At 44.2% G+C, this 14,990-nt stretch overlaps 1 protein-coding gene and 1 long non-coding RNA gene across 4 annotated transcripts in view; one reads left to right on the forward strand and one right to left on the reverse strand.

Moving 5' to 3' along the window:
* Positions 1-486: 486 nt before the first annotated feature.
* Positions 487-4,969, reverse strand: LOC148182776 (uncharacterized). The gene is made up of 2 exons (XR_015774289.1): positions 2,250-4,969; positions 487-1,982 (listed from the first exon to the last, which is right to left on the reverse strand). It is a non-coding gene; the product is annotated as an uncharacterized LOC148182776 (long non-coding RNA).
* Positions 4,970-5,293: 324 nt separating this feature from the next.
* The window catches only part of MORC2 (MORC family CW-type zinc finger 2), a 50,442-nt gene continuing 40,745 nt past the window's right edge, over positions 5,294-14,990 (forward strand). For 2 of the 3 annotated variants that reach the window (XR_001332237.2, XM_014262596.2), the window contains exons 1-4: positions 5,294-5,699; positions 11,689-11,742; positions 13,221-13,255; positions 14,225-14,293. Coding sequence is in view for 2 of the 3 variants with exons in the window: in XM_014262596.2 (XP_014118071.2) it covers positions 5,614-5,699; positions 11,689-11,742; positions 13,221-13,255; positions 14,225-14,293 (244 nt within the window). In the remaining variant the exon portion in view is untranslated. The remainder of the gene's footprint in view (positions 5,700-11,688; positions 11,743-13,220; positions 13,256-14,224; positions 14,294-14,990) is intronic. The other variant, XM_005534116.3, reaches the window with a different exon arrangement.

The following is a 14,990-nucleotide window of genomic DNA, read 5'->3' on the forward strand; positions in this document are numbered from 1 at the left end:
CCTCATTGTGATGTCAGACTCCTATAAGGCAGAAGGGCAGCCCAGGGTTTTTGTGCATCTTGAACATGTCTAGAGCTAAAGCTAGGGGAGATGAATGCCTTCAAAGATGACAAAAGACATTTGATCCGTGGTGGCGTTCCCAGAACATGCTAAAAACAGTTACCTAGTCACCACTGAGAGATGCTTTGATGGGAATGAATGGCAAAACCCTGCTCTCTCCATAGCACTCCTCAAGTGTGTTCTGTGCCAGATGTGGTGATCTGTTCATCTCTTCACTGGCATCACAGTTCAATCTACTTGGATGCTGCTTCCATGAGGCATCCAAGAGACTTCCATAAGCTTTTCACAATAAGAGTATGTTTTCGGTTGCTTTCAAGTTGCCAGACTGAAATTACCTGAGCTGTCCATGGCAGGCACACATCCATCAGCCTGGGTTAAACAGACACTCTGAATTGGACCAAACCCACAAGAAACACAGTCCACATATTTCAAATAATGAGACAGGGAAAACTATTTATTCATGAAAAAAACTGTACTAGTTAGTCACGTTGTTAAGAAGCCTGCATACCTTCTCTTGTTGATTGAAGCCACTAAAAACATCATACAGTTACAGCTCAGAGCAGAAAGCCTCTGGGCTTGAGTCCTTTGAAGCATACCTGTGGAAAACCATGCAACCTCGACCAAACTATCCATTTGTGACAATGAGTTCATGCCATCCATAATTCTTTCAAGTTTGTGAAGAAAATTCTTGTAAGACACCACCATCACTCCTTTTCTACCGTCTTCTCATAGGCTCTTCTGCCTTTCTGCCAAGGCACAGTGTTTTCTGCAGTAGGCCTGAGGTGGTGACATAATGCTGTAACAGTTGTGACATTTTTTTCATGTTATTAATTCATTAATCAAACCTGGACTCAGGACACTGGGAGCCTGACTGGCAGTGGAGAATCCTCCCTGTTCACCATTTCACTGACAGTTCACTCGAAGATGTCTCCCTGCTCCCACCCAATCCTACCCTTTCCACTCTTCTGAAAACTGATTTACAAAGTAATTTCTGACAGCCAGTGTCTCACTGAGAGTGGTACCTAGACTGAAATAAGGATTTTAAATCCATGATGTGACTTTCCCTGAAAACAAAGCATCAAGAGGCTGACACTTGGTACTACAAAAAAGGTCTCTGAACCATTATGCCAGTACCTTCTACACGTTTAAGCATTCATCTTTGAACACCTTCCTCTGCACGTCTTGTAAGGCCTGATACACAGACTGTTCATAAAACTACTGTTACAGAGAAGAACTACAGGATTTGGGCTTCCCAACTTCCATGAAGAGAGGTCTAACCTAATGATATTTACATTTAGTCAGCAAATTGCTCTGTTACTTGATGTGAATGATGGAGAAGCTGGGCAGATGTAGCTATGAACACAAGAGACAGGGCTGCCCCAGGTCATACAGGGAGAAGTGAGGAGGAAAACACTTCCTTCTAAATGCTTGACTTCAGGGTTGTGTTCTTGGATTGTGTTGAATCAACATGGAGATGCAACTGATGCCCAAGAAAAGGAGGAATGCTTTTGATGCTTTTTGACGCAGCTCTTCTCTGTGAGACTGGCATGCTCTGTGTAAAGAACACCCCACATTGGAGACAGAAGTGTATTTCACGGCAGAAGTTCCAATTCTGTATGGGGAGACAATGAGAATTCACACAACAGAGGCAGCATCCAGCATGACATGAAAGGATGAACCAAAAAGCTGTGAGGCAACATGATTTCAAGCCCTTTAAAGGAAGCTTTGAAATTTTTTCTACAAATTCAGGACAATAGAAAAGAGATCCATGCCAATCTGGTTACTGTGGCTTGCAACTGTACCCAATCTTCTTAGAATCACCAAGGCGAACACTCAGTAGAACAACATTGACCTTGAACTTCAGCAGCTTCTGTCATGACGTAGATAGAGGACCTTACATCCAAAGGCAATGCCATTTTTTCCTTCCAGAAAAATGAAGGATAAACAAAGGATCAGTTTGGTAAAAATAAAAAAGACCACCTGAGAATTACTGGTAATGTCTCAGATTTATTTTTCACTGCCTGCTTATTTCACTCTGAAAATCTAATTTCTACAATGCAAAGTTTTCAATTTCTTCATGTACATAAACACAGAATAAAGCTAAGTTAACCTGGGAGACCTCACAGACATGTGGAAAAAATGCTTTGCTGCACTTATAGCACTTGTCTGGTGTAGAATCTAGTACTTACCACTATGATGACTCCTGTATTAAGTACTGGCTTAGAAGGCTAGCTTCTTAAAAAATAGGAGAGAAAAAGAACAATTGTTGACTCAAGGCCCACACAGGTGTAGACGTGGTTAGCAGAAGAAAAAAAAAAGGGGGTGGGGGGGAGGTTGCCCATCATAACCAGTATAACTGAAAGATCTAGAACTATTTAAACAGTTTAGGGAGAGAGTTTCCAAAGAGAAACAGCTTCCTCAAAAGAGGATAAATGTGAATTTACAGTGGGAAGACTTTAATCTCTAAAGTACTGAGAAATTCAGCAGTTTGCACCAATGGTACACAGGCCAAACAAGCCTGTTATGTCTCCATCCATGGACAGAGAGGTCCCTATCAAAGCATACTTCTGCTGTGGCCAAGGCAGAGATGTGATGTAATCTAAATGCTGCTTTGCAAAAGGTGAATTCATTTCATTACACCTTGGGCCAATGTCTGGCAGCTCAGAGAGCCAGCAAACAAAAGGTATATATCTTTCAAGACTTGGGCAAGAGAGACCAAAGAGCAGAAGTCAGGAACATGTCTGAAATCTACTGCAGAACAGCTAGGGAAAGTGTAAGAATTCTCAGTTCACTTTTGTCAAATTGATCACCACGAAATAGCGAGATGGTAATGAGCAATTTCCTGCCTGGGCTGGCCAAATGAAATAGAACTGCAGTGTACTAGTCCTCTACCAAGGGCCAGAAAGAAAGGACTGGCATTCAGCCAGCCTATCCTCAGAACGTCGGATCCAATAGGAGCAGCAGAAAGGTGTTCAATGGCTCTGTCCACAGCGCTGCAGTACTTGGATGATGTTGTCAACCTCTTCAACACCAGGAAAGAAACATTCGTTTCTCCCTGAAGGTAAGATGATGAGACAAAGTTCCTGGTAGGCAGAGAGACACTCTGATTACCGAAGAGGACAAGGTTGATAAGATGCACAAGTTCAGGTTCATTCTCCTCAGGAACGTATATTTGGGTAATTACCTTGCCCTTACACTAATAGGATTTATATTACTTTTGAACATCTGCTGCTGATATTGACTACAATATGACAAAAGCTGAGCACAACAGGTGATGCTACAATCTTTAATGGACTCATTTATTGTCATAAACCAAATACACCTAAATACAGTTCTCAACAGTAATTTTCCCAATTCTTTCATGCAGTTTCATGTCCTGTTGTGCACAGCTTTTCAGAGAAAAGGCCTAAAAGAGCCACTGCACACACATGCACAGTGATTTTTTGATGCCTTCACAAGAACACAGAGAGAAATCCCTGCCAGGAGGAATGATACAACTTGCTGGCTTGAACAGGGCAAACTGAGGGTAAACAGAGCAAAATGCTGCTCTGGGAAGTGAAGTTCAGGCCAAAGCTGCAGGCTTGTTAGCTCAGGCTCACACATGACTGGGGATGGTGGGGTGCAGGTCAAACAACTCAAATATGAAACTCAGGTCTTAGCCATTTACCAATCATGAATAACATATTTAAATTTAACTTTTCACCACATAGCTTGGGTACAATAGAATCACAGAATCATGGAATGGTTTGGATTCAAAAGGATCTTAAAACTCATCTTGTTATACCCCTGTCATCAGGGACACCTTCCACTAGGCCAGGTCACTTCAAAAGCCCTGTCCAACCTGGCCTTGCACATTTTGAGGGATGGAGCAGGTACAGCTTCTCTGAGCACCCTGTGCCAGGGCCTCCCCACCCTCACAGGGAAGTTCTTCTCAGTATCCCAATAACCCTGCCCTCTGGCAGTGGAAAGCCATTACCCCTTGTACAAAGTACCTCTCCAGCTCCCTTGGAGCTCCCTCAGGTACTGAAAGGCAGCAGTAAGGTCACCCTGGATGCTTCTCTTCCCCAGGCTGAATAAATCCAACTCCCTTTTCTTTCCCTAGCATTTTCTTTTTTTCTCTGATGAATTAGGTTTTATTGTTGGAAAATTATCAGACAATATTAAAGTGCTTCTTTTTTTTTTTAACAAGACCTTTACTTTTTCCCTGTGGTGCCCTAAAAATAAAGTTTCAAATAATGTTTATCGTTTTTAAATCTTACATGTTTCATTCTTGCTGGACATTCTTCAAGAAGAAATATGCCACATTAATTTTTGCACAAACTGAATTGCTTCAGATTTTGGATATTAATTTCAGATTCATATTATCCAAGACAGAGCAGATGCAGCCATGCTGTTTCAGTGTCCTTTTCAGAAGGACAACTGGGCGTGTTTTTCCACTGGACAACTCAGGTGCTCAGACAAGTATTCCTGGTCTTCAGGGTTCCTGCATTCAGGCTGCATTCTGGGGGGGGGGCACGGTGCGTGCATGAGGACAGCCCCTGAGCTCAATCCCTTCACATTTCAAGATGAACAAAAGACATAGAATTGAAGCAAGAATATTTACGATTTTATATACCCTTTATATTAACGTTTTTTGGTAACTACGGGCATGTTCAGGAGCTTCTCCTCGGTGACCGCCCAGAGCCTTCACCAGCGCAGCAGGACCGGCAGCCGCCGAAACCCGCGCGGAGCCTCCGTAAGTGTTCAGCGGCAGGATCCTTACGTCCAGATGCGTCCCGGGGCCAGGCCTCACCCGCTCCAACCTAGCACCCAGCAGTTACCGCCACCTGGTGCCCCCGCGCATGCCGCCCGCACGGCGGCGATCAGCCCCCCCCCAGCTCCGGCGGGTTCGCCCAAGGGCCTCACGGGGCTCCCGGGCCGCCTCACCGCGCAGCTCGGCCGCACCACACCCGCTCCCCCGCCTTAGGAGGCCGCGGCGGCCGCTCCCACGGCGCTGAGACACTCGGCTGCCGCCGGGATGGAGCCTGGGGGAAAAACAGGGTCCCGGAGCGGCCGCGCGCCGCACTCACCCACCTCCGCCGCTCCCTCCCGGCCGCGCGCTCCCATCACGCGGCGGCGCACAGCCCACATTGGCCGCGCCGGGGCACTTGCATCACGTGTCTCTTCTTGACCAATGGGTGGCAGCCGCGTGGCTCCACCCCGCGGGGGCAGTAGCGGCGCCCGGTGCGATCCCACCGCGGCGGAGACAAAGTGGGCCCGGGCCGTTGAGCCCGCACCGGTGCCGGCGCCCGCACCCGCACCCGCACCCGCACCCGCACCCGCATCCGCATCCGCATCCGCATCCGCACCCGCACCCGCATCCGCATCCGCACCGCACCGCACCGCACCGTACCGCACCGTACCGCACTGTACCGCGAGGGGGCGGCGGGGCGCGGCACAACGAAGTGCAGCGCAGTGCCAGCTGCTCACCCGGAGGGGACCGTGACCGGCAGGGGGCGGGGAGGGCTCGAGGCGCGCGCGGCCGCCGGTGCATGCGGCGCGGGCCCCGGCCCGATGGCGGCCAGTGCCGCCATGTCCCTGGGTAATTACAGCAGCCTGAACCGAGCCCAGCTTACCTTCGAATACCTGCACACCAACTCGTGAGTACTGGCTGAGGTGGGGCGGGCCCGCGGCACCTGGCCAGCTGCGGGCACCGGCTCAGTGCGATGGCCCTGGCCCAAGCCACGCAGGCCGGTGGGGCTGACCAGCCCCCGGCCCGAGTGCCTCGTGGTCCCTCTGGGGACCGGCTGTTGTACCGTGGGCAGGTCCGCGGGTCTCAGAGAGCCGGTGTGTGGGGACAAGAGTCGCCGGGAGGAAAGGGGAAGCCCATTGGGCAACCATACCCGCACGGCCGGACCTCTGCAGAGCAGTGTGTGTGCGCTGCCATGCCGGCCACCATCCCTCTGCAGCATCTGGCTTTGTTTGTGACTGAGTGTTTTGCAGGTTTATTTTTAACAGGATTATGATACTCTTTTTCCAGTCAGTTTTTTGCATGTCGCCAGTGAATCCCCCAGAATAACACCTCTTGAAGAAGAGGCAAAGCCATTTTTTAAAATGAGTTTCTTCTGAGCGTATGTCTAGGAAGCGCCATCAGGAAGTTGCGCTTAGCAGGGTCAGGCACCCATCAACCACTGCCTGCTGCTCCTACACCACGTATATGTAATGCCATGTATAGAGGAGATGAAAGAGCTTGTTCTGCCCAAACTGGAAGAACTCTGTGGAACCACTTGGCATTGCTTCATTTTGATCAGCTGGTCACCGACATAAGATTGTCTGCTGATGTTCTGTGGAAGTGTTGACTTACTGTTATCCATCAATTGAAGAACAAATAAAGTGCAAGTTTATCTTTTTGTTTCCCTTTTCAATGTGTGGAGGATCACAGCAGTCTGCAGCAGTCCAAAGATGGCATAGAAACATGGGCAACTTGGTTTCTAAGTATTTTTGTCTGGTTCTGTTGGTAATGAGATACATCCGCAAGAGCAGTTAAGACTAATCTCACTTACATGCACCAAGGCCATTGCAATCCATTTATTTTCAGAATCAGGAAAGTAATGGGCTTTGAACAGGGGAATAAACCTAATAATGGCTTCATGTCACATTTGGGTCTGCTCTCTAGCTTGGCTAGTAGCAGTTGCATATGGAGTGAACAGTCTGGTGCCTGAAGATGGACAATACTGGGTCATGCTGTGGTGCTGTTTTTGATTTGTGAAATTCTCATGTCCAGCTCCAGAAGACGATTTTTTTGGATTAGAAGACCATGCAGATGATTGTAGTGCTCTGTCAGCAGACTGTGTTTGCTGCAGAGCTCCAGAACTCTGTCCATCTTCATAAGAAGATAAAGCCTGTGCTGTAGAAAAGACTGAATTGTTGCTGCTGCTCTCAAGTATATTAAAGCTACTTCATATTGCGGTTGTGCTTATGCTGCTGTCTGCTTGTGGTGTGCTGCATGTCTACAGTTATACCTGCATTACCGAATTCTTGGGAAGAGCTGGAAGCTAATGCTTGGATAAGCCAGAGCCTCTTGTCCATTGTGAACAAAGAGCCTTTTGAGGTTTTAGGAATCAGTGCATAAGTCAAATGCTTCTCTAAGAATGGCAATGGGAGTAATGGAAGTCACTATAAAAACAAAGCACCAAACTAACACAAAGCAAACAATGTATCCTGCTCCTCCAGTAAAAAGAATGAACAAAGAAGAGAAAGAGCAAATACCCAAATCAACCCAAGGCAAACATAGGGATTTGATAGAGGAGACTGAGCTTTTGGACTGTTCTCTCTTGCTGAGGAACACCATCCCATCTTAGATAAATTTTAGTTCAGCGCTAAGGGTGTTCTCATAGTTGAGGTAGAAATTCTTTAAATTGCAGTGAAAGACCAGATACCTGGCTGTTAGGGTGCAGAAGAAAGCCATGTTGTTTTTTTTTTCCTTTTTAAGACCTTTCAGAAAAGTTTCTGTATGTCTAACTTAGAGCGTTCGGTCTGAAGTACTTTACAGGAGACAGTTGATCAGGTCCCTGACCTTGAGGACCTTCAGCCGATCTTTCCAATAGCCACTTAATGCTTACATGTATGATGGCACATTGAGTTGAGCCTCCAGCATCTACGTGATTTGATTCAGTTGCTGTATATCACTGTGCTTTTCCAAGTGTTTTGCTTGATGAGTAGTTGAGAGGAGACAGACTTTTCAGTAATAATGATTCTGTAATGATTAGGCACAGGGTTATGGCTTTAACTTAAGAGTGTAGATTCAGACTAGATTTAAGGAAGACTGTGAAGTGGTGATGCCCCATCCCTCAAAGTATCCAAGGTCAGGTTGGATGGTGCTTGGAGCAACCCGGCCTAGTGGAAAGTGTTCCTACCCATGGCTGGAGGCTGGACTAGATGACCTTTAAAAGGTCTATTATAACCCTTATACTTCTGTGTTAAAGTTCTTTTAGATCCTAGAATGAAAATCAGTATGCAAAAGCACATGACAATTACATGTGCATTGTTTTATGACTTTCCAGAGTCACCTACTTTCCTTCACATTGGTTTGCCTTAACAATTAAATGCTGTTACATTAAGATACTTCCAAAGTTATTTATTGAGATGATGCCAAAAATATGAGACCAGCCAATTTGTATTTGCATATTTTGAATATTTATAATAAAAAATTGAAGGAGTTTGTTAAAAGTTGAGGACCTGAAATTGTCTTCTAGCAATAGGTAGCCTTTAGCTTGTAACTTGAGTGTTGTGTAACTAGAATTGTCCTGGTGAATTGAGGGAGCTTCTTCCTGGAGTGGAAGAAGGTCACTCAAATAGACTTCAAGATGACTAAACGATGGACTTGAGGAAAACTAGTAATAAGAGACCAACAGACCAAGTATCTCCCTACCCCCCAAATTCCCTCCTCTTGTGTTTTTTGTCTGTTTTGGCCTGAAACAGATTGCATTACTTAGAGAATGTCTGTTGTTCCTCACTCATGTGCCAAAATGAAACATTTTCCAGATGTACCCTCCAGAACAATAGTGAAGTCTCAAGTCTCTCATTAGTAATTAGGTACTTGTCTGCAGGGTCTGGAGTCTGACTAGGTTCAAGCAGGAGGTTCCTGTAGGAACTGCTCACAAAACAAGCTTTTCTTCCCTTGGGACATTACTCCAAATGATTCTTTGTAGAGGTGTTTGAAGTTGGTTGTATTTTAGCGCTGTCTAACTTGACCTTTTGCTCCTATGTTTCAATAAATTGCCAGTGTTGGACTTGCCTGTTCTGTTCATTGTCAAGCCTCCAGCTCTGCATGGAGCTCAAGTGGAAGATGCACATTGTGGGATGATCCAGGCAGATGGGCTGTTGTTGAGACTATGGATTTTGATGATACTTTCCTCCCTTCTCTACATTGTTTCACCCATTGTGTGGTAGTAATAGTTGCATTTTGGATGCTTTGATGCAGGTTGTTGTTGCCTCTGATGATGCCTATAAACTCACCGTGTTTGCAAGTTACTTGCAAAGTGTGATGGACTTCATTTTCCCAACAACTTGCCTTGGTTTTTTGTAGTTGTTTTGCAAATAAAATAATCCCAAACTTTTTTTGGGGAGGTGTGAGAAATGGTCACTGGTTGATCATGATGGATGTGAAGTATTTCAGGCACTTTGGACTGTAAGGGAAAACCATGGGATTTGTTTGAGATTAGTTGATTGACTCAGGCCAAAGCACTTCATGGGACATTAGTTAGATATTGACAAGTGTGTTCAAATTCATAAATTGAGTAGAAGACTTTGAAGTCTACTTAGAAGTTGTATATTCATTTCTGTTAGTGATAAATAGCTGGAGTGAATTTAATTGGCTTGTAACACAGTTTCCCTTTGCTTGTGTCAGCACAAGAAGTAGTTTTGGGAGATGGTTGAGATCAGTACAGTGTTGGGCTATGTGGAGATGTTATGTTTTGCCTTTCTTACCATCTGTAGCTGTGTTATCAGTTGTTTTGTTCTAGCATCTTTCTTTGGAAATCCTTATTTCTCTTACTTGCATCTTTTCTTTGAAGTATTCCTAAAATTGTGGAGTAAAAGGTGCTCAGGAAGCATAGTTACTAGTGCTGAAGCATCCATTTGCTTATGGATTACTTCCTAAATAAACTTCTGTGATGTTGACCTGTGGAGCTGAATAGACACTTGTAAACTCAAGAGAACACTTAAAATCTTTAGTCTTATGTAGCTGCTCAGTCTTCTCCCCAGTGGGATGTGGAAGCAAACAAGGCTAAAACCCATGGGCTGAGATAAGAACAGTTCAAAAATTGGAGTGAAGAAAGATACGATAATAATAGGAAAAAGAGAAAGAGGAATAAGCCCCAAAAGTCAAGTGATTCTCAGTAGAATTGCTCAGCACCCACTGACCCATGCCCAACCTGTCCCCTTACTGGCCAGCTCCCCTGTAGGAACTGTAACTGAGCAGAACATTCTGTGGTACAGAACATTTCTCTGGCTGGTTTGGGTCAGCTGCCCTAGCCATCCCCTCCCAGCTTCTTGTATAGCTGACTAGCGTAGGACACCCAAAAGTCCTTGACTTAGGGTATGCATGGCTTGCCACCAGACATGGGTGTGTTATCAACCTTATTCTCACACTAAATCCAAAACATAACTCTGTAACACCTACTGAGAAGAAAATTAACTCTATCCCTGCTGAAACCAGGACAGCAGGAAATCCTGTTCAAAGGAAGGAACACTGAGATTGTGTTTCTATGGAAGCTTTCTGATTTGTAGATAGTTTTCTAAACACAGTTCTCATTGATCTTATCTTTGTGGGTCAGTGAAGATACGGAAATCTTTGTTGTGGTTTTAGTGATAACTTTGAAGGTTTGATGTGTTTTCCTCTGACTGGAGCTGTGTTGATGGTTCAGTGTGGGCATGCTGAAGATGGGTATTGGAAGCTTCTTTTGTGGTTATTAACAATGTGGACAGCTATATATTTTATGTGTGGGAAGTAGCTATGTGTCTGTTCTTGGAAAGCTGAAAATATGAACAAATGTCTTCTCTTTGGTCACCTGTTGGTCTTTTTGTGTAGTGGTGAGAACAGGTTATACGTGAAGGTTTTGTGCAAACTGAAACATGTTGATAAAACTAGTTTCCGAGGTCTTGGTCTCTTCATTGAACAACCTAGAGGAGCAAATCCCATCAACTGTTTCTCCACGTCTTTGTTGTTAACATTATGGTGGATGTGGCTCATCTATGTTTGAAATAACTGTTAGATTTTGAAGTTAGGTTGTCAGCTTGGGCACAGTTCTTTCAATGTTGAGGCATATAACTAATGGCTTCCAAATGGGAGCTGCTTATAAGAGGTGGCAGTTAAGAGGATGGAAACTAAACATGTCTCTCGAGACTGTGCTGAAGTAATAGCTGGGTTCACGATTTTAGCATTAAGTTATGAAGGTGGCATGGTACAATGGAGTCTTTCTCAGGATTAGAAGCAGTTGCATCTGCTGGATGTTAGTCAGGATCTGGAAGCTTTTTTCTGTCACAAATAACTTCTGCCATGGGACTGTGTGCAGGGGGGAGACACACCTTGTTCATAATATTGTTCATGGCTTGTTGCCCAGAGTGGCTGTGGCTACCGCATCCCCAGAAGTGTTCAAGGCTGGGTTGGACAGGGCTTGGAGCAAGGTGTCCCTACCCATGGCAGGAGGATTGGAATGAAATGAGCTTTAAGGTCCCTTCCAACTCAAAATGTTCTGTGATTCTATGATAATCCTCATCTGGCCATATTTACTTATAAGCAGTATTTAGTTGCTGTGAAAAGATCTGTCAGTGTGGTGAATAAGGATTTCCATGAACTGTTGACTGGGTCATAGGCTGGTTCATTGGATCATCATGTTCTGTATCGTGTCTGTGTAGCTGTGATATGTTTTAGACCATAGTGAGCTGCAGTTTGGAGCAGACTGGCTGCTGCATGGCTGCCTCTAGCAGACAGAAATCACTCATTCCTAGTCTGCTGTCAGCCAGACCATAGTGTTGTACCCATTTGACTGGATTTATTTAAAATGTAGTTGAGATTCTCATTTATTTAAAGGTCTCTCTTTTTTCAAGTGTTGATGTAATTCTGCTGACTTCTGTGTTTCATTGCAGAACTACCCATGAGTTCCTGTTTGGTGCCCTTGCTGAACTTGTAGATAACGCCAGGTATGTACCTGAGGCTACCTAATTCCTGAGGTAACTTTGGTTAAGATTTAATTCACCTATGTATTAGTTGATCTTAAGCAATTTTCACTTCTAGTAGATTTTACAAGAAAATAGAAGACAGTGCTGCAATTCAGTATGAATATTTCACTTGCTCCTCTTACACTGGCACATCAAGCTCCTAAAAAAAAAATTATTCCTGGAAAGACAGGTTTGAATGAATCCTGAAACAACTCATATTGTAAAGTAAATTGATAGCAGACACAAGAAAGATTTAAAGAAAAAAACAGTGTGCCTTTCTGTGTAAAGAAATGGCTAAAATATTACCGGAGCTGTGACTCTTCTGGTATCTAAATAGTCATAGTATCAAACATGACAATAAACATGAAAATCAAATCAGAAGTGGGATGCTGAAAAATAGAGCAAGAACAGCTAAAGGAATTTTGACGCTTGAGGAGATACTGTCTTTGGAAATTGCAGGTGTTGGGTCACCTCTCTTGGGTGTGTGGGGAATCCCTGCTGTAGCAGCCTCCCAAGCTTTGCATGCTTTTCTCTTGAGCTGCAGGAAGTACTTTCATGAAACACTGTGGAAGTATTTTAGGATTGTTTTCTCTCAAATGTGATTTGTCACAGTGTGCATTTTGTGATGTAAGGTGCTGAAACTGGGGCATTTTTGAGCTGGAAAGCTTCTGTTTAGAGAATCAGCTCTGTGTGTGTGTGTGTGTTCGAGCAAGCCTTAGTGAGCTGGTGCTGTGTTTGGTGTTGCTACAAGTAATAAAAAATAGGGTCTTTGAGGGTGGTTTTCCCTTCACCTCTTGGTTCCCCTCTGGCTTGTAGAGAGGTTGTCTTCTAGGAAGACTGTAGCTTGGCTGGGCAGGAGGTACTAAATTGAAACAAAGTGGCTGTGGCATTTGCCAAGTGGGGTTTTGTTACAGCGCTACAGCTCCAGGCATCTAGTCAGCAAACCAAGGTTGGTTTGAGAAGAGGGAAGTAGTGCTGTACATGCTGTACTTTCAGATAAAAAGGAGGATGCCATGTGTGAAGGGCCTCACTTCAGTGATCTTGTAATGACAGTTTCCTGTAACAATCTTTAAATGTATTGGGATGAAGCTTTATGTGGAGTTACTAAACCTTTTGTAGGCAGCTTGACAGAAAAATTATAGGCATTGTTTCCTTTGTACAGGAGGGAGCTCATAAGCGTGTACTCATTTGATTCCCAATCCCAGTCCCAGAATTCTTAGAATGCCAGTGCTACTTACTGTCACCAGAATTGTTTGTGTGCCAGCAATGTCTTATGCTCGAGTTTAGGTTCAAATAGACATAAAGCAGGAAAACGTTTTCTGTCAGTGATGACTCTGAGGCCTCTGTGGACTTTGATCTGTGCAGCCAAGTTATTTTTGGAAATGCTTTTGTATGCCTGGATTTTTAGCTTCATTTCCGTTTAACATTTGAATAATAGTTGTGGTTTTATTTTTTTGTAGAGATGCAGATGCCACGAGAATAGACATTTATACAGGTAAGTCACTCCTGCTGCTTCCTTGCATGTCAGCAATTAAGTCAGTAGATACCTTGGATTTAGGCTGCAAATGTCTGTTGTCCTTGATAGAATAAGAGCAAGGGTGCTTATGCAACCTGGGGTTGGTACTGATCTGCTCCAGACAAGAAAGACAAGAAAGACATTGAGAGGCAGGAGCATGTCCAGAGAAGGGTAAGGGAGCTGAAGAAGGGGCTGAAGCACAAGTCTGGTGAGAAGTGGCTAAGGAAGCTGGGGGGAGTCAGCCTGGAAAAAAGGAGGCTCAGGGGGTCTTATTACTCTTATAGCTCTCTGACAGGAGGGGGCAGCCAGGTGGGGGTTGGGTTCTTCTTCCAGGTAACAAGTGACAGGAACAAGAGGAAACAGCCTCAAGTTGTGCCAGAAGTTTAGATTGGATATTCGGGAAAATTTCTTCACTGAAAGTGTAGTCATACACTGGAACAGGCTGCCCAGGGCAGTGGGGGAGTCACTGTCTACCCATATTTCAAAAATGTCTAGATCTAGTGTTTTTTGAGACCTGGTTTAGTGAACTCAGCTGGGTTACATTTGTGGTTGGACATGATGATCTTAAGGGTCTTTTCCAACTGGAATAATTCTATTGTTCTACCATTTCTTCTGTGCTATAGTGCCTGTTGTCTTTCAAAAAGGGGTACCTTTTACAAATATCTTTGGGAAGCAATTAAGTCAACCTTCACCTAAGGTCAGGCGAAATCACAGTGAAGTCACTGTTTTTAATGGATGCTAAAAAACTACACTGACACAACACAGTTTTGTAGTACAGAAGTGATTAGTCATTCTGTAACAAAAATCTGGTGTTCTTTCTTACAGCTTAGTCATATTGCAGGTGTAAAAGTCCCATTTGTTGTGTTACTTTGGTTGTTAACACAGATCCCATTTTGTGGAACTTTTAACTTCTGCTTATGGGAGCAGTGAGTAAGTCTTCCCTTGCAGAGCGACGAGAGGACCTGCGAGGTGGATTCATGCTATGTTTTTTGGATGATGGAACAGGAATGGATTCAAGTAAGTGACAGAAAGTTATACTTGCATTTGCAAGCTGAGGTTTCATGTTATGGTTTCAGTTGAATTAACAGCTTAGTTCCATTGAAGAGGGCATGTTCCATGCCTGTATACATGTTCCTACCTCTCCAGTAGCTCTTTCACGCCATATTACATAGCAAACCATTTACCTTTTCCATTGCAGAAAGCTAATCTGGTCAAAAGAAAATTGTTTTGCTGCATTAGGGTTGGGTCAGCTTGACCTGAAGTTTCCCAGTACAATGAAGTTGGCCTTGGGGCTGAAGTGAGAATAGTGGAGCAAGAAGGGGAACAAGCATTTTGATGGCATAAACCTTTTCCCCATCTGGCTGCCAGGAGATCAGTGTATCTCAGCTCTGACCAGAAGGTGTGCAGAAATTAAAGGCTCTGCTTTGAAAACAGTTTGCCATTGTTTCGTCATGGACATTGTGTCTGAGATCAATACTAGGCAACATAAAATTTTAGTAATATGAGAAGACTATAACAAATGTATTTCTGCCTTGTAAATATTGGTGTAAATCAGTGTTGTATCTAGCCAGGAGAAAGCTAAAAGCTTTTCTGCTTTTATTTAGCATCAATGAGCAGTGCTGTCAACCTGTCTTTGAGTCTTGAGGACTGGTAAATCATCCTTTGAGGAGCTCTGTACAGGGCAGTGAAATTGGGAGGTGAATTTGAAGAAGAC

This window comes from Pseudopodoces humilis, chromosome 20 (genome assembly GCF_049639895.1).
Source record: "Pseudopodoces humilis isolate 2021_Gansu_Grassland_sample_001 chromosome 20, ASM4963989v1, whole genome shotgun sequence".
In the NCBI taxonomy this organism is placed as follows: domain Eukaryota; kingdom Metazoa; phylum Chordata; class Aves; order Passeriformes; family Paridae; genus Pseudopodoces; species Pseudopodoces humilis.